Genomic DNA, 23,950 nt, shown 5'->3' on the forward strand with positions numbered 1-23,950 from the left:
GTAGGTTTACTTTGAAGTTAAGTCCCAATGGAGCTTATTCCCCAAGAAGTGTGCACGGGATTGCAGCCTTAGAGACGTAATACAATAGGACATCAACAAAACCCTGAAAGCTAGAGTATTTTATTTCAGTGGACATGTTTCTGTGGAGAGACATTTTCTTAAAAATGTACATTACATGTTCCTGATCACCATTTTTGTCACAGAGGAACATCATATCTGGGTTTGAATCTTGGGGGAATGGCCTCTGCCAAACCAGAAAATGATAGAAATATCACTCCTAAGACCACTGAAAGATTAACTTTTCAACATGCATAATACAAGCTGGTGTTTCAAAGCCCGTTTATTGTATTTAGCATTTCTAACCATGCCTTGTTGCCTGGCATGACAAACTAATAAATTTACTAGTCAGATTGAAGAATTTATTAGCTTCTGACATAGGGCACTCTTCTCAAACTCTTTAGGAAGAAAGTTAGCCAGGGAATCCCACAAGGGCTCAGCATCCGAACAGCCCAAGGCAGAATACGATGAAGAACAGGACAGGATTTCCGAATGGACAAAGACATCGCTCTCCAAGTTGTTCACGTTGACCAAAACGCTCAAGGTAAAGCACTTACACTTTCTTTATCCTCAAGGTCGGGATCTGGTACCTTTTTTTTAATTTCGCTGAAACCAATCAAGAAAATGCACTAAGAATACAAGTCAGTAGCTGCCACACTTTTTGAAACGATGTATGAACTGAAACACAACTATTATTTGAAAATCTCCCTCATACAAATTTTGCAATTCAGTTCTCCAGCCAAATATTGCATGGTACCTTGGTTCTCAAACTTAATCTGTTCTGAAGAAGAAGAAGAAGAAGAAGAGGAGGAGGAGGAGGAGGAGGAGGAGGAGGAGTTTGGATTTGATATCCCGCTTTATCACTACCTGAAGGAGTCTCAAGGCGGCTCACATTCTCCTTTCCCTTCCTCCCCCACAACAAACACTCTGTGAGGTGAGTGGGGCTGAGAGACTTCAGAGAAGTGTGACTAGCCCAAGGTCACCCAGCAGCTGCATGTGGAGGAGCAGGGAAGAGAACCCGGTTCACCAGATTACGAGTCCACCGCTCTTAACCACTATACCACACTGGCTCTCAGAGTCCGTTCGACATCTGAAACCGTTCGAAAACCAAGGTGTGGCTTCCGATTGGCTGCAGGAGTTTCCTGCACTCAAGTGAAAGCTGCAGCAGATGTTCGGCTTCCAAAAAACGTTTGCAAACTGGAACAGTTATTATGGGTTTCCGTCATTTGGGAGCCAAGCCATTCAAGTACCAAGGTACCACTGTATATCAAAGTGTGAAAATAACTGCATATATTAGTGAAAATAGCACACAAAAATATTAGACAAAAGTGTATAGAAATGTGTATAGTAGTTGAATTCTGCATGCAAGTGCTGATGAATTTCATGAGAACTTTTTACAGTGGTACCTCGGGTTACATACGCTTCAGGTTACATACGCTTTAGGTTACAGACTCCGCTAACCCAGAAATAGTACCTCGGGTTAAGAACTTTGCTTCAGGATGAGAACAGAAATCATGCTCCAGCGGCACGGCTGCAGCAGGAGGCCCCATTGGCTAAAGTGGTGCTTCAGGTTAAGAACAGTTTCAGGTTAAGAACGGACCTCCAGAACGAATTAAGTACTTAACCCGAGGTACCACTGTATTCTTAAACAAATTCCAAACTGATGCGGAAATGTGAAGAACTGAACTTGACCAGAAAAACTAGAAACTGAGGGAAGCTGAAACTGACAGATTCTCCCATTCCTACCTCATGCAGGACAGTTATATTTTGCCTTGCTATGGAGTTGGAACGATAAAGAGAAGAAGTGGAAGCTGTTTCTGTGAGTGGTGAAAGGGAGGGAAAGGGCTTTACAGGAAGTGAATTTTTCTACCTCGCTGCTATATTTAGTTTGAGGACATGGCTAAATGAGTATGAAGACTAATCAGTGAGAGAGAAAGAAGAAAGAGGGGAGTCATCAGTCTATGAATCGTTGAAAACTGCCAAGGTTTTTGAACAAGAACACCCATTCTCACTTTCTCCCAGTGAGATATACGAGAGTAGCCCCCAAATACTTTAGTAAGAGGATGGGCCCAAATAATGGTGTCTTTGTTCTGGGATTGTGTGCCTTTAACCACTGTGCCGACCATGCTAGCGGACCTCCTATGGCACATTGATGGGCCTGGGAATTCTACCTGGGAATTCACTGATCCAGTGAGAGGCAGATCTCTCTCCACATAGTAAGGAAACCACACTGGATGAAAAACCGGACTGGGGGTGGGCAGAGAGGACCCGGGAGTAAGAACAAGCAAGTAGAAGGAATTGTTTCAGATCATTTCATGGGAGCAGCTTGGGATTCCCAGCAAAAGCACCACTGAAATGGATGCAGCATGTGCAGGCAGGGAAAGGAGGAGGAGGAGATTGATCTTAGAAGAATGTCTTGCAGAAAGACAGCACAGTAAAGCCCCGATGAACTCCAAAAAAGTCAGCTGGAACAAATAAGGCATTCTCCACCATCCATCTTAGCTGTCAATTCTAGTAGGAACCGCTGCAGCCAGAACAACCAACTCTTAAAGGAAAAGAGGAGAAAGGGAAAAAAAGGTGGAGAATGAACGTTTTCCTATTAAAAAACCAAAAAGTAATACAAGGAGCCAGAAAGTTGATGAAGGAATATTTTGAAAACAATTGGAGGAAAAGGACAGATGTAAAAACAGTGTGGGATGCTGGGAAGGCAGTTGTTAGGGGATATTTCGTACAATAAAACTCAACAGCATATGTCAGGGAACTACCATCGGAGCTAGAGGCGGAAGGAAGGCTCCAGAGGGATGCCGGAGAGGGTCCCAGTAGGGAGAGGGGCAGCCCATTTGCTGGGGAAGGAAATCAGCGTAACACCAGTGGAGAAGGGGGGCAGATGGGGGAATCGGAGAGGAGGCTCCAAGACTCCTCGCCGGAGACCAGCGGAGAGAGTACGGGTCCTCCGCTGCCCACACCCTCCCTGCGCAGAAGGCTTCCGCACAGGGAGACTAGGCGGAGACTAGGCGTCAAAGAATTTTTGTGCTGGAAGAAGTTCAAGAAACGCCCACTGACGGATTCTGCCAGCGACTGAGACAGTCACGATGCTAGAGGCTGTTCAGTCAGAAAGGGTTCAACCAGGTAACCTAGCCAGGAGTGGCGGCAACTTACGCACGAGCAACCCCTAAACCCATTACAGCATATAAGAATAAAGGGGGGGGGGAGGGAGCTTTTAGAAGAAATTAAAATGAAGGAAAAATTGGCCCATGCAAGCAAAAATAAAGAGAGATTAAATCAAGAAATTAAATTACTGAGAGTAGAATACAATAAAATTATAGAACAGGAGGTAGAACAACAAATCAAATTTTGGAAATATAAAAATTTTGAATGGGCAAATAAACCAGGCAAGATCCTTGCCTGGCAATTAAAGAAACAAAGAAATGAAAAATTAATAAATAAGATAAAAGTAGAAGAGAGGACAATAAGGGACATTACAGAAATTAAAAAAGAATTTGAAAAATATTATAAAAAATTATATCAGAAAGATGAAGTGTCAATAGAAGAAGCACTTATCAAGAGGCTTTTCAGAAACTGAAGTTGCCGTGGGATTTCTCGGGGAAAGGTACCAGGAAACCCAACAAAGTGGGAGGTGGACCTGCAGCCATTCTAATGAAATGCTCCCCGCCCCCCCAAAAAAATGTGTGCTGGAACTCACCATGAAGTTGTTACAGTAAGTTGCCGGGTGACTCAAGGCAGCCCTGAACTCGGGGCAGCCTGTTTGACAACAGCTGTGTTCACTGCCCACGGAGGTGCTAAAAGCTATGGCAAGCTGCCCCATAGCTTGTTTGAGGGTCGCCCCTGGTTTTGGTGCAGGTCAAATAAATGCACCCAAACCTCCCTCATTTTCTTGGATTCAGGCGGATAGCTAGGGCAGCTCGGAAGGGCCCTCGTGCAAACGCATGCAACTTCACAGCTGGAAACCTTAAAGCCCTATGGGGCGGAGCCAATTTCTATTTCCTTTTCTTCAGTCTGTCTCCCATGTAGCGGCAGCAGGCTTTTAGCAGCCTCTTTTTTCTTTTTGCAGAATCCACAGGAAATCCTAGAATTTGAGGGGACTCCAGAAACCCATTTAGTCTAACCCCCAAGCTCATTACAAAACTGTAACAAGCTGGGGGTTTGAATTCTACTTTCTTGCGGGTCATAAGCTGCCCTGGCTGAGAAAAATTCTATCAATTAACACAATAAAAGGGAAGAATTTGCTGAGTGAAGGAGTGTGTGAGATGCCAAGTCAGCTCTTCCAGAGGGGTAGTTTTTTAAAAGATGTGGCTTTTAATTTCTTATGGCTTTATCCCCCCCCCATTGCTGAATCTAAACCCTGCCAATAATAATTAATAAGACCTGCTACTTTATGCTGCCAGGTTTTACATGTTTTAGTCAGTGTTGGAGAAAATAATTTCATTTTACTATGAAGTGTGTGCCTCAATGATCTCCCCAGTCCTATTCAGCCTGCCCATTGGGCACATAAATAATCCTTCCCCCAACCCGTCATTTTAAGACTAAAAAAAAAAAAAATAGATCTTCATAGTAAAATGAAATTACTTTGCCAATGCAGATCTACTCCATCATTGTTTATACGCACGTTGGCAGGGATGTGCCTGAGAAAGTGTGGATTAAGCCAGCCCTGGAAAGTAAGCCAGTGTTGTTTTATCCATTTTGCTGGAGGAAGCAGGGAATTAAAGTAGTATATGGCAACCCTGAAGTGTAGTCCACAGTCGTTTTTCTGGCATGTTTGGTTTCTTCCCAAGGAAATGAAGAGTGTGTGGGGAATTGGCTGTAGAAGCAGTGCAATAACCTGAGGGTTGGAGGGCGTAAAGAGGGCCGGGAGGGGGGAATGGAAGATTTTGACTTTATGTGGAGAGACTTGGAATACAAGTTTTTCAGAGACCAGGTCTACCAATAACTTGCCATCATTTAGTCACCAGACCTACCAGAAATAAAAAGCCTGCTCTCTTGTGCTAATTATGCTTTTGAGTATTTACTTCCCACCCCTGGCCTAGAGAAATTCCTACTGACAATTATGAGTGCACATCACCCAAACTCTGGCTTTTTCATCATTAGTATCCAGTAGTGATGTATGGAAGTGAGAGCTGGACCATAAAGAAGGCTGATTGCCGAAGAATTGATGCTTTTGAATTATGGTGCTGGAGGAGACTCTTGAGAGTCCCACGGATTGCAAGAAGATCAAACCTATCCATTCTTAAGGAAATCAGCCCTGAGTGCTCACTGGAAGGACAGATCCTGAAGCTGAGATGCCAATACTTTGGGCACCTCATGAGAAGAGAAGACTCCCTGGAAAAGACCCTGATGTTGGGAAAGATGGAGGGCACAAGGAGAAGGGGACAACAGAGGATGAGATGGTTGGATAGTGTTCTCGAAGCTACCAGCATGAGTTTGACTAAACTGCGGGAGGCAGTGGAAGACAGAAGTGCCTGGCGTGCTCTGGTCCATGGAGTCACGAAGAGTCAGACATGACTAAACAACAACAACATCCTGTAAAAATGTGTGATAAGTTGCAATGGTGCAAAGAAAACTGGAGGTTTCACATTTCAAAAATTATAAAAATGATTAGAGACAAACAAGAAATAAAGCAATATTACCTTTCACAAGATCTGGTCTTTGTCTTATATGGATCAGATACCATTTCTTTCTGAGAAATAAATATCGTTTACTTCAAAAAGGTTTATAGTCACACTGTAGGCGCCAACAAAACCAAGTATCATTATCACTACTGGCAAATCAAATACGTTACATTTCTTGTTACTACGGCATGCAAAACATAAATACAGTGGTGCCCCGCAAGACGAATGCCTCGCAAGACGGAAAACTCGCTAGACAAAAGAGTTTTCCGTTTTGGAGGTGCTTCGCAAAACGAATTTCCTATGGGCTTGCTTCGCAAGACGACAATGTCTTGCGAGTTCCTGCTGGTTTTTTTCCCTCCCCCCCCTTTTCTAAGCCGCTAAGCCGCTTATCAGCTGATCCAATCAGCAGATAAGCCGCTAAAAGCCGCTAATAGCGCTAATCCTTCAATGGGCTTGCTTCGCAAGATGAAAAAACCGCTAGACGAAGAGAATCACAGAACGTATTCTTTTCGTCTTGCGAGGCACCACTGTACAAAAATCCAACCTCCCAAAGTTTTGGCCTGCATTAAGAAAAGAATAATACTCCTTTATACCGCAATCCTCTCTTCCCTTTGTTTCTTCAATAATGCTATTATTTCTTCTCTCTTCTTGCTCTGAAAGAAAATATACTTGCAATAATTGAGTGCAGAGATATGAATCTGGGATACTTCACACAAGCTTGTTCAACCTGGGTGAGTCGTAAAGTGACCCTGTAGAGAAGAAATGTTTGTATAGCCAACCTTTCAATTCCACACACCGTATGCTAACAGATGAGCCGAATTAATTTTGGAGATCCACCTGCCTCAAGCTCACCCAACTGATAGAGAACTTCAACCATGTACTGGCTTACACAATCAAGACTACTTTGTTCAAGTCTCATTCTCTGCTACGAACTCACAAGTCACATACTCTCTCCATGTCAGCTTGTACACTTATAGAGTTGCTCTTAAGGATTATTTTTAAATTTTATTTATTAAATTTATATACTGCCCTTAATCTGGCAGTTCACAAGATAATGGATCGGTTTCAGGCTAACTTAGCTGAACTGAAGTCTCATTAAATTCAACAGGACAACTCAGCCATGACTAGAGATATCGGAGAAGTCCATCGGAAATGGAAAGAGGAGCAGCAATTAATCAGGAATATAAGCAATTACAAGCAGCATTCACTTCATTGTGTGTGTGTTTTAGTCTGCAAACATTACATAAATAATTATGTTATTTTCTGCATTACTTGAGGTTTCCCTTCCACTGAAATTAATCAAGTACAGTAATTAATTATGTCAGTATTAGCCATAGCAGCTAGTGAGAATAACATAGCTTCTAGAAGAAGCTAAACTGTAGCAGAATGGAAACAGTGCTGATTGTGATGTACACGGGACATGATGGAAACCAATGCTTCTGTGCATCCCTAGGCATGACTTACTGATTTAATTGGAAATGAAGGGCAACTAACTCACTCTGGATCCAACCCAATGGGTTGAAATGCTAAGCACATCAGAAGGAGAGGCTGATGCCAAACACTTGCTCTGTAAGCTACCACACCCTAAACAGCAAACCTCAAGTTCAAGCAAAGGAAAACAGAATGTGATTTGCTACTCTGAAAAATCTCCATTCCTCCTGCAAGACAACAAATTAGTTTTGTTCTTGATGAGATGGAATTTAGACGTCTCCTGGAGCACCATTCTGGCCTGATGATCTATATTTTGCAGGATGCACGTGGACTTAATAGTTCTCCCAGTTGTGTTTCAAAAGCAGAAAAGAGGGATATAGTGAGTCAGAATGTTGCATCTTTTGTTGTGGGAGTTGCTTGGATAAAACAAAATAGCCTGGAAAATTCTCAAGTGCAAGGAAAGGGGAAATGAATTCATTCTTGTTATGTTTTGTCAACAAATTTAGATTCTTAGTCTTTCAATCAGTCATAGCTCTTGTGAAACTTCTGCTTTTGAAAAAGCCGCTTCCAAATGAGATGGTTACACATCGGAGTTAGTTTGGTCCTTTACTATATTTAATTTCTCTGGTTTAACCAAGACTTCTAAAGATTATTGATTTATTTAGAAAATGTATAAACTGCTTCATCAAAAAATTATCCTAGCAGTGCACAAATAAACACAAATAAAACATGGGTAAAATTCACAAACCATTTAAAAGCATATCTGCATCAAACTATCAAAAGTTACATACTACATACATATTATATAAGAATTACAACCACCCTATCTGAGCTTCTGGGTAGCTTATGATGCATTTTCAGTGCAACAACCTTGAGAAGTTGGTTGGTTAAGAAGACGTTGCTGGATTATACAGTTCCTGCTGCTGCTTTACTGAGTCTCTTTTATGGATTTTAGTATGGTTTTTAATTGTAACACATTCTTTCCCCTGCCTTCTGATTTGGATTATGTTCTTAAATTTTTAAAAGTAATTTAGAGACTTTCTGTAGCAAGTGACTAATAAACTGAAAAAATTAAACCATATGGCTCTACAGAATAATTTTCTAGCCAAAATCAACCAGACTTGCTGATGACTTATGATACGCAAAATTGAGCAATCTTGAGCTCACATCTTTCTGTGGCTAAAGTATTTGACAAAATAATGGGGGAGGGGGGAACGTTGAACAGGCTCACTTCTCCTCTTAATCCAATTTCTACTAGGTAGGTTTAATGGATGTTGCTAGATGAAATCCATTATATGGTTATTAATTGCAATAAGTAGGAATGCAGGCTTGTAAGAAACAGCTGCAGACCTCAGCACTTTTCAGCTCCTCCTAACGACTGCTTGAATCTGGCTTCCTTCCCAGCCCTGAGATATAAAGCTTTTCATTTAATATAAAAAGAGGGGGAGGGAAGCCTTCTAAAATTAGACTAAAATTAGGGAAATATCCTCAAATTACAGGCTAGCACTAGCAGCCATAGCACAATACTGTAACGTTATATGGTTTACAGTAATGTTACTTACACTTTCAATTAGCTTAATGATAAATGTGCACAGTGAGCCAGGAGACAAAAGATGCTTAGTTCCACAGTGTGCTTCAGGAGTTAATTAGCAAAGAGCCAACATGGTGTTTCCCCATCAAGATATATAGAACAGTGGTCAATTTCCCGTTACATCTACTGCAGCATCATAAATGATGTGGTCCCAACAAGTCTAGAACTGACATAACTGTTGCTCCTGGAGCCTGCGCTTCCTACATCCTCTGACAGCAACTTACCTGGAATTTTCCTTGATTGATGGAGTCTAATGGACTGTACTGCCAGACTGGTTCCCCATATTCTACAATGCTGGCTATAAATGCCTCCTCTGACAGCCACAGAGTTGTCACTATTGTAACTAAGAACTACTGGCTGCTTTTCTCTGTTCAGCCTGGCTTTGTTTTTATGTTTGAACTTGATTTCCAGAACCAAAACTTGAATTAGACCAACAGCATCCTTCTTAGAAAACCTTATAATCCTTTTTTTTTATCTCTTCCAAAGCTCTGTGAGGAAAATCACCATTATTCTCAAGTTAAGTCTACGTAAATTTCAGTAATTTGGGGACGAAGATGGGTTTTGGAATGCAGGTATCCCACAAGGAATCTGCTTTAAACTGAATCAGTATAGCTGTAAGAAGGCATCACTTTCCCATTCCATTCTGTATTTGCTGCATGCAGCCCTGTTTTCGTCCTGCTGTAATTAGTAATGTAATTTACGCTGTCTTAACATTATTTCACCCCACCCATTTCAGTGCAGAGGAAGTTGAATGCAAATAGGGAAGAAACTTAATCTACTGTGTATCCTTGTGGACTGAAAGCAACAACAGCAGTAAACGCTGTTTTCTATTCGAGACATGAGATGAATAAACGAACACCAGCAATTTCTGCTCCCTGGCATCCCTACAAATTGGACCATGTAGCTCAGTATTGTCTGCACTGACTGGCAGCAGCTCTCCAGGGTTTCAGGCAGGAATCCTTCTCAGCCCTACCTGGAGATGCTGGAGATTGAATCTGGGAGCTTCTGCACACAAAGCAGATGTCCGTCTGCAACTGAACCACTGCCCTTTCCTTACACTTAAATCCAAATCAATATCCACTGGCCCATACCAAGGTTGTGTTGCAGTCAGGATATACTCAGTGTGCAGCAGGAATGGCAAGTTTACAGCTGGTGGGCAGGATCTGTCTCACAAAGCAATTTTGTATGGCCCAAGGCAAGCCACCCAAACTTTAATCAAGGGTTGGAAATGGTTTGCCCTCCATTTCACTCACTAGGAATACAAAATGCTTTCAAGAATTGTGCGCAAAAAGGAGAAAAAGAAGAGATTTCTATGCAATGCCCCTGTCATGTACCCATACACAGAAACACCTTTTCCATATACAGGGCCAGGAGCATGCTAAATTGAACAGCCACAAAAACAAGGTGCTTTAGTGAGCAAAGAATCCAGCTGAGAATCTTAGCTTTCATTTCTTTTGAAATCAAGTTTGTATCCCTCACGGCTGCAAAGATATGCTTGAACATGCATTGGCTATGGCTGCTAAAATCTCCAAAGCCAGAGGAGCAGCTGAGTAAGATTTGCACATAAATTATACAGGTTTCTTACTAAGTCTCTAGACGCGGATACAGAATTTATGATTATTTTAATACAGCCCTGTCCATAATTAAGTACCTGTTGCTAAGTGGCATTGGGTTTGTCTGGTAAAATGCATTTCTGGGCTCAAACTATTGACTGGAGAACAGGGGGTGCCCAAGAATACAGTTCTCTCTCTCTCTGATGCAGAAATAAAAAGCTTGCTTATTTTTCTGCCCAATCACTGGTGCAGCGCAAATCTTGAAGAAAGGCCATTTCAATCTTTTCAAATTTATGTTTCTAATCCAATTTGCTTGCATGTCTTCCTCTCTCTCAGATTTACAATGCAATTTAATTATCTGAATTTCTTCAGTGAAAGAGATAATCAGATAGAAAGGCTTCTGGACTGGAGGGGCTAACCTGCACAAACAATATACCGCATTTTTCGCCCTATAGGACGCACTTTCCCCCCTCCAAAAATGAAGGGGAAATGTGTGTGCGTCCTATGGGGCGAATGCAGGCTTTCACTGAAGCCTGGAGAGCGAGAGGGGTCGGTGCGCACCGACCCCTCTCGCTCTCCAGGCTTCAGGAGAGCCCCAGCGCCAGCCCCACAAGGTCGGGGGACAGAGGGAGGCGGAACGCCGCCATCCTGCTGTCTCCCGAAGTGGTTTGGACGCTGACGGCGGGGAGACTCCGCCGTCAGCCCCACAAGCTCCGGGGACAGCTGGGAGACGCAGCGCGTCTTCCTGCTGTCCCCGGACCTGATCTGAAGGTGGGCGACGGGGAGAAGAGCGCTTCTCCCCGCTGCCTGCCCCACAAGCTCCAGGGACAGCTGGGAGACACAGCGCGTCTTCCCGTTGTCCGCGGACCTGATCTCAAGGCGGGCGGCGGGGAGAAGAGTGCTTCTCCCCGCTACCTGCCCCACAAGCGCCTGGGGGGGAAATAAATTTTTTTTCTTTATTTCCCCCCCCAAAAAACTTGATGCGTCCTATGGGCCGGTGCGTCCTATGGGGCGAAAAATACGGTAGAAATATCTACATGTATATAATTATCTACTTGAATTCTAATCATTTTTCAGGAAAGACACTGAAAAATAAAACACAAACATGTTACTATTATTATTATTCTGAGAAGGAAGGAATCTTACCTTCTTAATATACTGTCCCTTCAAATCACTTTCCCCAGCAACACTATTTTCCATGCCTTTGTCATCTTCTTTTTCTAAATAAAACAAATGAAAGTAAAACAGTGAGGTTGCAGTCCTAATTCCATTTACCTGGGAATAAGCCCCATTTATGGAATAATTCAAAACTGTATGGAGCAATAGCCACTAATACGTAAGCAAACAATGGTAAGATAGAATGAAGGCATATAGCAAGATGAGGAGGGTGAATGGTTAAGGTAGACTCCCCAAAAAAGGAACAGCTGTCCATTTTTAGTCAGAATAGAGCCAATTTCCCCAAAGATCTCTCGTCTAGTCTCCTGCAGACAATTCTTACCCACTGCAGGCAAACCTAAAAGGAGCTACTTCTAAATCTGCTGAAAAGTGCTTTTCTTTTTTAAAGAAATAAAAATTTTGGGTACTCCTGTGGCCAAGAGGAGGCACATTAAATAGTGGGGTGATCTGGAGAAGAAATGGAAAATCATTTCCTAGGGCAAAGAGACCCTGCATTCATTTCAAATCAATCCTGCAAAGTGAACTGCAGGTTGACTGGAGAATATGTGGGCTGGTGTCAGGACTTACAGGCAAAGGGGGCTATCCGATGCCCTCAGGAAACTGGGGTGGCAACCCATGGGCAATTATCAGTAAGAGGAGAAAAACAGTGATTCCTTCCTGCACCTCCACCCCCCCACCCCCCCACAGTGTCTTCTCCAGTTTAACAAAGGGATGCCTCTGGTATCCCACCTGATTACTCTGCAGGCAGATGGGGGCTCCTAATGATTAAAAGGTAGATAAGCTTGAAGGGATGGCCTTAGATGTAACAGAGGATGCTCACCCAGACCCATAGCTGTCAACTTTCAGATTTGAAAATAAGGGATCAGTAGCCTTGAAAAGAAGGGATCAGCAGCCTCGCTTGTCCTAGGGACAGTCTACGGGCTATCTAACAATCCGAGATAGCAGTGGGAAACGGCACTGGAATAAGGGAATTTCCTGCAAAAAACGGGAAGGTTGACAGCTATGCCCAGACCCCATGAATAGAACAGTAACACCCCAGAAGATGGGGAGATGGCGGTGTATGGTAGTAACTTCGACTAATAGAAGAGGAGACTGTTGAACAAGTGTGGTTAAAATGTTGGATGAGGACCTGCGAGGCCCACATAGCCACGAAGCTCCCTGGGTGACTTGTGGGGATCTGTCCCTCTCTCAGACTATCCTACCCTGCAGGGTTGTTGTGAGAACCAGTTAAATATACACTCCTAGTAGCAGTTTGCTGGACTTAGGACCTGCAAGACCAGGGTTCGAATCCCCACTCAAGCCTCTCTCAGCCTAACCTACCCCACAGGGCTGCTGGGAGGGTAAGATGGAGAGAACCATGTAGGCCACATTGAGCTCCTTGGAGGGAAGTGCAATAAAACAATACAGTGGTACCTTGGTTCTCAAACGCCTTGGTATTCAAACAACTTGGAACCCAAACTCTGCAAACCCGGAAGTGTTCCGGTTTGTGAACATTTTTTGGAAGCCGAATGTGCTCCGTTTTGAGTGTTGTTTCTGATTTGAGTGCTGCACTTCTGTTTTGAGTGTTATGCGGAGGTCTGTCCATTTTTGCTATTTTGCAGCTTTTTGTTTCGTTTCTGTGACCGTGTGGAACCCAGTTCAGCTACTGATTGATTGACTGTGTGACTGCAGTACATTGTTTATCTCTTTCATTTTATGGATCAAAATGGTTTCGTTAGATAGTAAAATTCATGTTAAATTGCTGTTTTAGGGGTTAGTTTTAAGAGTCTGGAATGGATTAATCTATTTTGCATTACTTTGTTCATTTGGTTTTGGAACGGACTTCTGGAACGGATTAAGTTTGAGAACCAAGGTACCACTGTACAGTAAAAGGTAAAGTTAAAGGGACCCCTGACCATTAGGTCCAGTTGTGACCAACTCTGGGGTTGCGGCGTTCATTTCACTTTATTGGCCGAGGGAGCCGGCATACAGCTTCCGGCTCATGTGGCCAGCATGACTAAGCCACTTCTGGTGAACCAGAGCAACATACGGAAACGCCGTTTACCTTCCTGGCGGAGCGGTACCTATTTATCTACTTGCACTTTGACGTGCTTTCAAACTGCTAGGTGGGCAGGAGCAGGGACCCTTGGGGATTTGAACCGTGGACCCATTCCGTGGGCTAACCCACAGCGCCACCCGCGTCCCTGTACAGTACACACAACAAAACAGGCCCAGGGCTGAGGATGCGCACGCAGGCCACGCCCCTTTTTCCCAGGGGAGAAAGGACATGCACTCTGCACGTGCCCCGGGGCACCCTGACTTTCCCCTCGCTCGCAGCCAGCGGGGAGGAGGAAGCCCTGCCAGGGGAAAAGAAGGGGGGGCGAGGGGAGGGAAGCCAAGGGAACCAGGGGCGCTGCTTCTTCTCCCTCCTCACTGTTGTCGGGGGTGCGGGGGATTTGCAGGCTGGTACCGCTCGCCCGGGAGCTCTTCCTGGAGCTGGAGCCGCTGGCCGAGTCCCTTCGCGGCCCCAGGCGGGACTCGAGCGGCGGCTGGAGGGTGACGGAGTTCCAGAAGGACTTGGCCAGCGTCACGTCCTGCTCGCAGGAGCCCGTGAAGGCCAGGAAGGCGGGAGAAGGCGGCGTCGGAGAAGCCATGGCGGCCGCGGCTGCCGTCGTCGGAGGGGCCTCAGGCCTCGCCGTCTCCGGCGTCTCCGGCCTCGGCGTTTCCATGGCTCCCGGAGGAGGAGGAGGCCTCGCGCTCTCCTTCCCGCCCTTGCGCTCCGGCGGCTCACCTGCCTCCTGCTGGCAACCGTCGCTCTGGGCCTCCCTCTGCCCCGGATGAAGGGGGATTCGGAGTAGAGGCAGAAAGCGGGGTGGCCGAGGAAAGGTGGCGCGGCCTGGGCCTCGGGATATTACTATGTGTCTCCTATTCGTTTCATAACGTTCATTTCTTTTATATATATCATAATTTGTATTAGTTTTCCATTGCAATCCAGTAATAGTCTCATTATAACAACGCCAAATTATAATACAATTACCAATACCAGTCATTCATATACCAAATTATAATATAAGCATAGCTGTCAACTTTTCCCTTTTCTTGAGAGGAATCCTATTCAGAATAAGGGAATTTCCCTTTAAAAAAGGGAAAAGTTGTCAGCTATGAATATAAGTACCCCCCCCGCCCGCATGCTAGAATTGATGGATTGATGATTTACTTTATTTCTGCGTTACAAAATCTTACTAATTTCAATCACACTCCAGTCAGAGTAACAATCCCTTATACAACAACTGCAATATTAACAACTTCCATTCGTATTGACACATTAAATGATTGATAAAACTACAGGTGAGGCACTCAAACTATATATCCTTGTTCTTCCTGTGTGTGGCAATTATTCTGTCCGTCCGTGATGTTCCTTCCTGTCCTTGTAAAATATTATGATGGAGAACAGCAACAACCGGGAAAAGAGAGACATAATATTTCATAACATTCATTTCTGTACCGCCTCCACTGTAAAGAAAAACCCTCAGGGTCTGTAATTATTTCATTGTTTCCTATTTATTAAATTCCATACCCTCCAATGTTTCTCTGATGAAAATAGGGATGTCCCATTCCATAATAATAACTTTACCATTTGTACCCCTCTCATCGGACCACGTTGCCCCAGCCACTCTGGGCGGCTTCCAACACATATAAAAACATGATTTAAAATGTTTCCTATACAGGGCTGCCTTTCAGTTGGCTCGGGGGTTGGATAACTCAACACCCTCCCAACACTTCTCTGATGAAAATAGGGGCGTCCTAAGGAAAAGGGGACATTCTGGGATCAAATCAGAAACCGGGATGGGTTATTGTAAAATCAGGGCTGTCCCTGGAAAATAGGGACACTTGGAGGGTCTGCCCTCTACCCGCAGATCTCAGGGTGGTTCACAACAAAAAGATTGCAACCTCCCCCCCCAAAAAAGCCCACTTTTAATGGGCATCATCAGGTACACAGGGCACCTTTTTCTGGAAGAAAAGTACTGGTTAAAAATGTGGCACTTACTCTAACAACTGGTGAGTATTGGCACCATTTTTTCGTAGCAGAATAGCACTGGGCATCATCGAGATGTTGCAGGAAAACAACTCCCATCGGTCCCAGCCAGCACAATATTCTACCTGGGACTGATGGGAGTTGTAGCCCAACAACATCTCGAGGGCACCAGGTTGGCAAAGGTTGCTCCAGAAAAAGTGTAACCTGTTAGGATATTTCCGTTCCACCTTAAAAGGGAGCAGGCTTTGTGAGTCAGAGTCTGCGCATGTCCTGTTCACAGGATGCTTATGTTTGCTATTGCTTTCGTTTCTCTCTCTGTCAGAGACACTGACGCAGGCAGTCATGGTTTTCTTTGTTCTGATCAATGCAGAATAAAACTTGTAAATAATGCTCTCCTGAGTGCAACTTTTGGCTGTGCATTATCTGCTGATAAAGAGTGTGCATGAGCTCCAGAATGTGGGAAGCTATTTCAGGAAACTCATGTCGCTAATTGCTGATACTGCGTGCCTACGGGAGATCGATGGATCGTCCGGCAGACGGCTTGGGGCCATGATGGACTTTATCTCCCTGGCAGTATCCCAACATGATGCTCTCCAAACGTTGGATTGCAAGTGCCATAATCTCTCACCATTGACCATAATGGAAGGGGCAGGTGGGAATTGTAGTCCACAATGTGGCATCTTGCGTGTTGTCTGTGTTCAGGGGAACATGACGGCTGCTTTGCATCGAATTGGCTGTCTTCGTCTGTCAATCACAGTGTTGTTGACACTAACTGGTGGCAGCTCTGCAGGGTTTCAAGCAGAGTTCTCACCCAGTCCTACCTGGAGAGGCTGGGGGTTGAGCCAGAAACCTTTTTGCATCCAAAGCAGATGATCTACCACTGAGCTAGGGCTCACTGATTCATTGAGGCTGTATCACCATCACTGAACTCACTTCCTGCATTTGTAGGTGGGCAGCTCGTGAGGGCCACTGTTGACAGGATGCCCAATTGGTGGGTATTTGCAGAATTTTCAGGAATGCTTGGAGGGGTGTGTGTGTGGAGGTGTCTGTCATTTTCCTGCTGTTTTCTGGTGTAGTGTCTTTCCTCCCATGTTTGCTGAGTATGCATTGGATACAGTAGCCGTTCTGCAGGGATAGGGGCAGTGCATCTCTGGCCCCTGCATAATATGAGTATAGGCTGGGCAACACATACATGGGGCCTTGTAAATTAACAATAAGCTAATAAATCATAATGGAGAGTCAGAATAACCATCTTGATAGTTTAGCAGAATGGCAGGCAGGTTTAACTTTTTATTTAACAAAATGTATGCAACACGGATTCAAAAGACCTCTAAGCGATTTGCAAAAGACAATCTGAAATATTAATTATGTTTAAAAACATTCTGAAATATTAATTATGTTTAAAAACATTTAAAAAGTGTTTACATATATATATGTGTGTCTCTCTGTGTGTGATAAAACCAGTAATTTAGAAGCAATTATGCTTACTAAAATCACATTACACAGAAAATCATATCACAATTGTATACTAAAATTACATGTCTTGTTAGGTGTGCTGGAAGATAAACATTTTTAGTAGGCACTGATAATAATGCAGCCAAGGTAGTATCTGTGGGCAGGGTATTCCATGGCTGCCACACTGAAGAATTGATTCCTTGCAAGTGTGGAACAAACTGTGGCGCTTACAAGCGCCAGTTCCCAGATCTATGTGGTCTAGCAGGTACATATGAGGTACATAGATGCCATCTTCTGGAGGGGACCTCTTCAGTTCTTTACCTTCTGTATTGATTTTTCTTCAAAGAATGCTACTTCCAGGCCTCAGTTGCCAAAGCTTCCATGCAAACAGTCGTGTTTCCTAGCCAGAGGTGAGACAGACCATTTTACCTGGCCGTGTTGTTAGTGACTGTTGCCTTCGTCAGTCAGCTAACTACACTGCCTAGTAACAAGGCTGGTGTTTAGACTCTTTCCAGCAGCCTAATTTCCTCCTTAACTCTGCAAGCCTCCCACATTATCTTAAATGACAGCAATTAGATTTAAGCCTACCTTTTGTAGTTAGATCTTACAGAAAATACATCCAACTCAACGGTTAATTTTCAAAAAGAGGGCTCAGTTTGAACCCTGCGCTGAAGACAAAATGGTATGTTTGCACAGAATGGGGCAGGATGCTTCCTCTGCATTATGTATGTTACACCTGTGTTTTAACAGAATACACAATACCCTTTACATTAAATAGGGCACAATACCCTTTACATTAAAAAAGTGGAAAAAAGTGATGGTGGTCTTGCAATTGCTATTATAGAATCACAGAGTTGGAAAGGACCCATATAAATCTAGTTAAGTGTTCTTCAACCTGTGGCCCTCCAGGCTTCATTGGACTACAACTCCCATCATCCCATGCTGGTTGGGGCTGAAGGGAGTTGGAGTCCAACAACATCTGGAGGGTGGCAGGTTCCCCATCCCTCCTTTAGCTTCTGGATATGTTTGCACTTCCTTAGGGTGAAGAGTGCATAAAATAACAACAATACTTTTCCAGGCAGCCACCATTTACTCCCCCAAAAATTTCAGCAGTATTTCACTTCTATCTACTGTTTGCACATAGTTCTTTCAGCAGGGATCAAACTGCTGGTGCTCCTTTTTGCTCTGCTCCCCAGGCATGTCAAGGAGAAGAAACATCACCTGTCTCCTATTCCCTTACATGGCGTAAGGAAGAAAACGAGCACTATCTTTGAAAAAGGCCACTCTGGCCAACTCTTTCTGCCCCCAAAGCATAGTAATTCATGCTCCATTTCAAAACCAATACATTGGTTTAGCTGTTGGAAAAAAGTCAAGGCTGGCTGAAAGGATGGAGGAGCCTTCAGTGTTCCCAAATGTGTGATCGATAATGACTTTGAGCATTGCATATGGACAAAAGCTAGAATCAGATGCAACCACATACAACTTGCTTCACTTCTGTCAACTCTTGATTGCAAAGAGAGCATCCCATGCTAACCAGGTTCCTATGATACTGCTCTCTCCTCTTGTGATAAAGGGGAGAGACACAAGAAGTGGGGGATATTAAAAGGAGTTGCGTATGCAGAGTGAGCTCCCCTACTCTGTGGTTTATGTAGCATAATAGGAAAACTAGACCTTAAATACACGGTTGCAGGATATCTGTCCTCCAGCAGCAAATTCAGGCCAGGTGACCACTAACACTGGATTTGTAAGGCAGCCTTTGCCAACCTGGTGCCGGTGTGCTGGCTGGGGCTGCCGGGGGTTGCAGTCCAGGAGGGCACCGGGTTGGCAAAGGCTGTGAAAGGCTAGGTCCCTCAGACTAGGATGCCAGGGCCTTGCTTCCTACACCATTTAGGCAGAAGGAGCGTCCAGAGGTGACCCCTGAGCAGCGTTACGAAACTTCACCCACTGACTCCATCACTACCCAGTCAGGTGACCCAGAAAACCAATGTAGCTCCACCATGCTCTATAAATGGCATGTCCCATATGCTCTTCCTTCCTGTAGAGAATTATTTGGCAGGTTCCGCTTCCTCAGGCACACGGCTGCTTTGGGAACCTTGCCTTTTTTGCCTGCCTTAGACTGGCACTTGGCCTCTGTCTGCTTCTCTCTCCCACTTCACCCCTGGTGCTTTGCTTCTTCCTGATCCCAGGGCTCTGATCCTTCCACCCCACCCCATTCAACCCTGGCCAAATTCTGCTGTGACAGGATCATGCCCAACCAGTGCTAAAATCGTAACAAGGCTGCCAGTGTGTTCCTAATGTTGCGGGTCACGCAGCAACACAGATTCTTGGCGACCATCCAGCGTACTTCCTTGAGTCAGCATCATCTCTTAAAAGCCCCTTTGTCTTGCTTGCTGGTGAGCTGGTGGCTTCTACGAAGAAACAGGATATTATGAACAGAGACAGATAGTAATTCTTTGGGTTCAAGCCGAGAACCAGCTTTCCGGATGTTTTCTGCAGCGCTGGTGAGGTCTGCCATTGGGGGAATTCTGCGCCTTGTTTTGATAACAGTGAAGCTAGTGATTGCTCATGGAAACGGATACAATCAGCTAACTACACTGCCTACAAACCAAATGCTACTTCTGCAGCATCCGAGCCTGAAAAAGACAAAACGTTTCCAGCAATTACACCTCCCGTTCGCTCGTTCCTTTGCTTTGAAATAATAAAGTGCACTTTATTTTGCATGCTGTGCCAGGGCTGTGTGTATTCTCATTTTCCAGCTGCTGGCATAAAGTTAGGTAATGAAAGCAGAATTCAATCTGCTGTGAATCCTCATTTTCCATATTATTATGTTTTTAAATCAAGTTTCTAGTCTAAGATGGCCACAAAGAGCTTTGAAAGTCTGAAAGCAATACGTGGTAAACTCTCAAAAGCTAGAGGTGACTGGATAGTGTTCTGGTGGTCAGAGAACGGTGCAGTGCCCTTCACAATTTTTATTTTTATTTTGGTCTTTTTGCACGACTACCTATATACATATATACTATAGGCACGGGTCTTTTCCTCAGCATGGAGTACACCTGGTTGTGACTCCTCACTGTAGCAGTCCCCAGAGTTCCCTCATGCTTTAGTGTGGCTGAGAAACAAACCCGAAGAATGTGTTGGGGGTCTATGGAAAGAAACAGGATTTTTCCTTGGCTCCCATTCACTCTTACGGGGCCACAATCTTGGAGATTTGCAGGGGGCAAACTAGCCCCAGCCCAATGGTGCCCTTAAACTTCTCCTGATAGGGATGGGTAAAAGGGACCCATCATTTGGTGGCAGTGTTGTAATGGGTGGGGCAAAGCCTAGCTTCCACTCTTTTCCAGCCTCAGGAAACAAGCGCCTCTCCCCTCCGAGCATACAAGGTATCAGGGGGCTCAGCAATGCTGAGTGTTGCTTGCCCAAACAAGGAACACAAGAAGAAGGAGGAGGAGGAGTGTGGTGTTGATATCCCACTTTATCGCTACCCTAAGGAGTCTCAAAGCGGCTAACATTCTCCTTTCCCTTCCTCCCCCACAACAAACACTCCGTGAGGTGAGTGGGGCTGGGAGACTTCAGAGAAGTGTGACTAGCCCAAGGTCGCCCAGCAGATGCATGTGGAGGAGCAGAGATGTGAACCTGGTTCACCAGATTACGAGTCTACTGCTCTTAACCACCACACCACACTGGCTCTCAGAGAACATAGAGAGCTGCCTTATACCAAATCAGACCATTGGTCCATGTAGCTCAATACTGTCTACTCTGACTGGCAGTGGCTCTCTGGGGTTTCAAGCAGGAATCTTCCCCAACCCTATGTGGAGATGCCAGGAACTGAACCTGGGACCTCACTGCAGACAGGGCAGCTGCTGTACCACTGAGCTATGATCCTGCACCTGATCCTCTGTACCACCACATATTGGCCATAGTCCAATCCCTTGTAGACCTCTACCAGAGACAAATTAGCAGCATCAGCATCAGGAATAAGGTCGGGTGGGTGGGAAATCAAACATTCCTCATATATCTCAAAAGTCTCATTTGCCTCTGAACATAGTATCTTCAATACACCTCCTCTGGTACAAGTTACGTAAAAGAAACTGTAGCAGTTGCCTTTAAGAAGCTTACCTTGCAGTAATCCCGCCAACTTTATAATTAATTACAACAGCCTGGAATCAGTTCAAAACTTGAGCTAGGAAGCGGGGGAAATCAACAACGCCTTTGAATTTCTTTTCCCTAATGGATAATCTCCTCCTTAACCTGCTTTTTAGTTTCTTAAAGCCGCAAATCCTGTTGATGAAAGAGGGACTTCTTTTGGTGGAAAAAAAGAAAAAGAAAGGAAAGATCAACCTGAAAAATAACCTGCCCACCTCAATCTATCAATTTCTAAACCTGAATCACAGAATTGAAGAGTTGGAAGGGACCACAAGGGCCATCTAGTCCAACCCCCTACAATTCAGAAATCTTTTGCACAAAGATTTGATTCTGATCGAAATAAGATGCTCCATAAGCAAGAGATCCCACCTGTTTCATCCCTGCTCTCTCAACAGCCTTTGCACCAGACTGGCCTCAAACAAGACATGGGGCAGTCCCAGGCCCGACGTTTGTGTATACTCTGTAGTCATGGATGCTCAGGTGTGGCACAGGTGTGACTACAGATTAGCTCTCTGAAGGGGGTGGATTGACTTCACTCTTGTGGTGGTTGCATTGTGCAACGTTTCCATGGGTCATAGAATCATAAGAGTTGGAAGGAACCCAAGGGGCATCTAGTCCACCCCCTGCAATGCAGGAATATCAGCTACAGCATCCCTGACAGATGGCCATCCAACCAATGCTTAAAAACCTCCAAGGAAGGAAAGTCCACAGCCTCCCGAGGGAGACTGTTCTACTGCCGAACAGCTCTTGCTGCCAGAAGGTTTTTCTGAATGTTTAGTCGGAATCTTTCTTGTAACTTGAAGCCATGGGTTCGAGTCCTACCCTCCAGTGCAGGAGAAAACAAGCATGCTCCCTCCTCCATGTGACAGCTCTTAAGATATTTGAAGATGGCTATCATATCTCCTCTCAGTCTCCTCTTTTCCAGGCTAAACATACTCAGCTCTTTCAAGCACTTCTCGTAAGGCTTAGTTTCCAGTCCCTTGATCATCTTGGTTGCCCTCCTCTGCACACATTCCAGCTTGTTCTTAAATTGTGGCACCCAGAATTGGGCACAGTATTCCAGGTGTGGCCTGACCAAGGCAGAATAGAGTGGTACTATTCCTTTCCTAGGGTGGCGCTGTGGGTAAAACCTCAGCCCCTAGGACTTGCCGATCGCATGGTCGGCGGTTCGAATCCCCGCGGCGGGGTGCGCTCCCGTCGTTCGGTCCCAGCGCCTGCCAACCTAGCAGTTCGAAAGCACCTCCGGGTGCAAGTAGATAAATAGGGACCGCTTCCCAGCGGGAAGGTAAACGGCGTTCCGTGTGCTGCGCTGGCTCGCCAGATGCAGCTTGTCACGCTGGCCACGTGACCCAGAAGTGTCTGCGGACAGCGCTGGCTCCCGGCCTATAGAGTGAGATGAGCGCACAACCCTAGAGTCTGACAAGACTGGCCCGTACGGGCAGGGGTACCTTTACCTTTTATTCCTTCCTTTGATCTGGACACTATACTTCTGTTGATGCAGCCTAGAATGACATTACCTTTTTTTCTGCTGCATCACACTGTTGACTCATGTTAAGCTTGTGGTCCACCAAGACCCCTAGATCCTTTTCACAAGTACTGCTAGTAAGCCAGGTGTCCCCCCCCCCACCATCTTATATTTGTGCATCAGGTTCTTCCTGCCTAAGTGCAGAACCTTACATTTGTCCCTATTGAAATTCTTTTTGTTAGCTTGGGCCCAGTTCTGTTAAGGTCAATTCTGATTCTGTCTCCTGCGGCATTAGCTACCCCTCCCAGTTTGGTGTCATCTGCAAATTTGATGAGCACCCCCTCAGTTCCTTCATCCAAGTCATTTATAAAGAACGTGGCCGGACCAGGAAGCAGCATCAGCACCTATGCCTTTAAAACAGAGCTGCCCCTATCATTAGGCAGAGACTTTGGTGGCAGGCATAGCGGGGTGGGCAGGGATCATCACTGAGGTATATTGGAAGACAGCACTCTGTGCGCATCCTTTGCACTAGCCTGTTGCCCTCAGGTGCAGTGGGAGTCAGTGTTGAAAACAGAATCACCTGCAAGGCTGGTCAGTTTTTTATACATGGAATGGGGAGGTCCATTGCCATAGACAGGAAAATGCCTCAGTTTGTCTCTTCCATGACGATCAAGATCAAGATAATTTATTACGGTCAAAGACCAGCTTGCATAACACAATAAAAACAGTGTTCATAGAGATAAAATATACAACCAGAGCAGATTGCAGCAATAGCTCATGAGTTAAAATTGAGATATATACATATACCCATACAACTGAGATTTGGGCTACCATAAAAATTGACCCTGAGGCGCCCCAAAGGGGGACTTCAGCATTACCCTAGTAAGTTATTTTATTCTAGAGGATGATCTATGCCTACAAATCTGGGTGCAGAATCTGGCTACCAGCCAGGTCGTCTTATGATCTTTGCCTAAGAGGAGAGAATTAAGTTTAGACTTGTCTGAAAGATCGGCGAGCCTCTTCAGCAAAGGACTCTTCCATGAAAATATAGACCTTGCTCTGGAGAGTTGAGTACCAGACCCTTTCATGAAGGGGGGAGGGCAGGAATTGCCCCAGGCCCCACCCCCATATCAAATTTGATAAACTACAATATTTGTACTGCAGGGGGGGGGGACATTGGCACAGGTTGTGGCCCATGCTCAAAAGTGGGAGACATAGTCATGAGGTTCACTGGACAACGTTGGCCCACTCACTGTCTTTCAGCCTAACCTACCTCACAGGGTTGTTGTGAAGATAAAATGGGGAGGAGGAGAACCTCCTTGGAGAAAAGGTGCACTATAGTTGTAAATAAATTAAAAGTTATTCATTCATTTGGATAGCTGTAACTCCATGGGAGGCAGGTGCTACTTGGTTCAAAATGAAAACTTAGTGCTTGTG

At 44.9% G+C, this 23,950-nt stretch overlaps 1 protein-coding gene and 2 long non-coding RNA genes across 3 annotated transcripts; all 3 read right to left on the minus strand.

Annotated features, from left to right (window-relative positions):
* Positions 1 to 104: 104 nt before the first annotated feature.
* On the minus strand, positions 105 to 14,219 carry HOATZ (HOATZ cilia and flagella associated protein). Its single transcript, XM_083481185.1, has 5 exons — positions 13,849 to 14,219; positions 11,406 to 11,479; positions 6,278 to 6,337; positions 5,703 to 5,752; positions 105 to 663 (listed from the first exon to the last, which is right to left on the minus strand). Exons 1-5 carry the CDS (start codon positions 14,141 to 14,143, stop codon positions 597 to 599), a joined length of 546 nt encoding a protein of 181 aa, XP_083337311.1. The 5' UTR covers positions 14,144 to 14,219; the 3' UTR covers positions 105 to 596.
* On the minus strand, positions 670 to 5,696 carry LOC310696105. The gene is made up of 3 exons (XR_014520428.1): positions 4,645 to 5,696; positions 1,708 to 2,602; positions 670 to 1,463 (listed from the first exon to the last, which is right to left on the minus strand). It is a non-coding gene; the product is annotated as an uncharacterized lncRNA (long non-coding RNA).
* Positions 14,220 to 16,711: 2,492 nt separating the features above from the next.
* On the minus strand, positions 16,712 to 21,308 carry LOC310696114. Its single transcript, XR_014520436.1, has 2 exons — positions 21,022 to 21,308; positions 16,712 to 19,313 (listed from the first exon to the last, which is right to left on the minus strand). It is a non-coding gene; the product is annotated as an uncharacterized lncRNA (long non-coding RNA).
* Positions 21,309 to 23,950: the final 2,642 nt, after the last annotated feature.

Source organism: Podarcis liolepis (assembly GCF_965112155.1).
Source record: "Podarcis liolepis genome assembly, chromosome: 16".
NCBI classification, from domain to species: domain Eukaryota; kingdom Metazoa; phylum Chordata; class Lepidosauria; order Squamata; family Lacertidae; genus Podarcis; species Podarcis liolepis.

Bases quoted from the DNA above. Each gene is read 5' to 3' on its own strand.
- HOATZ (XM_083481185.1), bottom strand. From the start codon at position 14,143: ATGGAAACGCCGAGGCCGGAGACGCCGGAGACGGCGAGGCCTGAGGCC. The intron at 5,753-6,277 runs GTATAAAGGAGT...TTTATTTCTCAG, and splicing joins AAAGGGAAGAGAGGATTGCG to AAAGAAATGGTATCTGATCC. The intron at 664-5,702 runs GTAATATTGCTT...GATTGGTTTCAG, and splicing joins AAGACCAGATCTTGTGAAAG to CGAAATTAAAAAAAAGGTAC.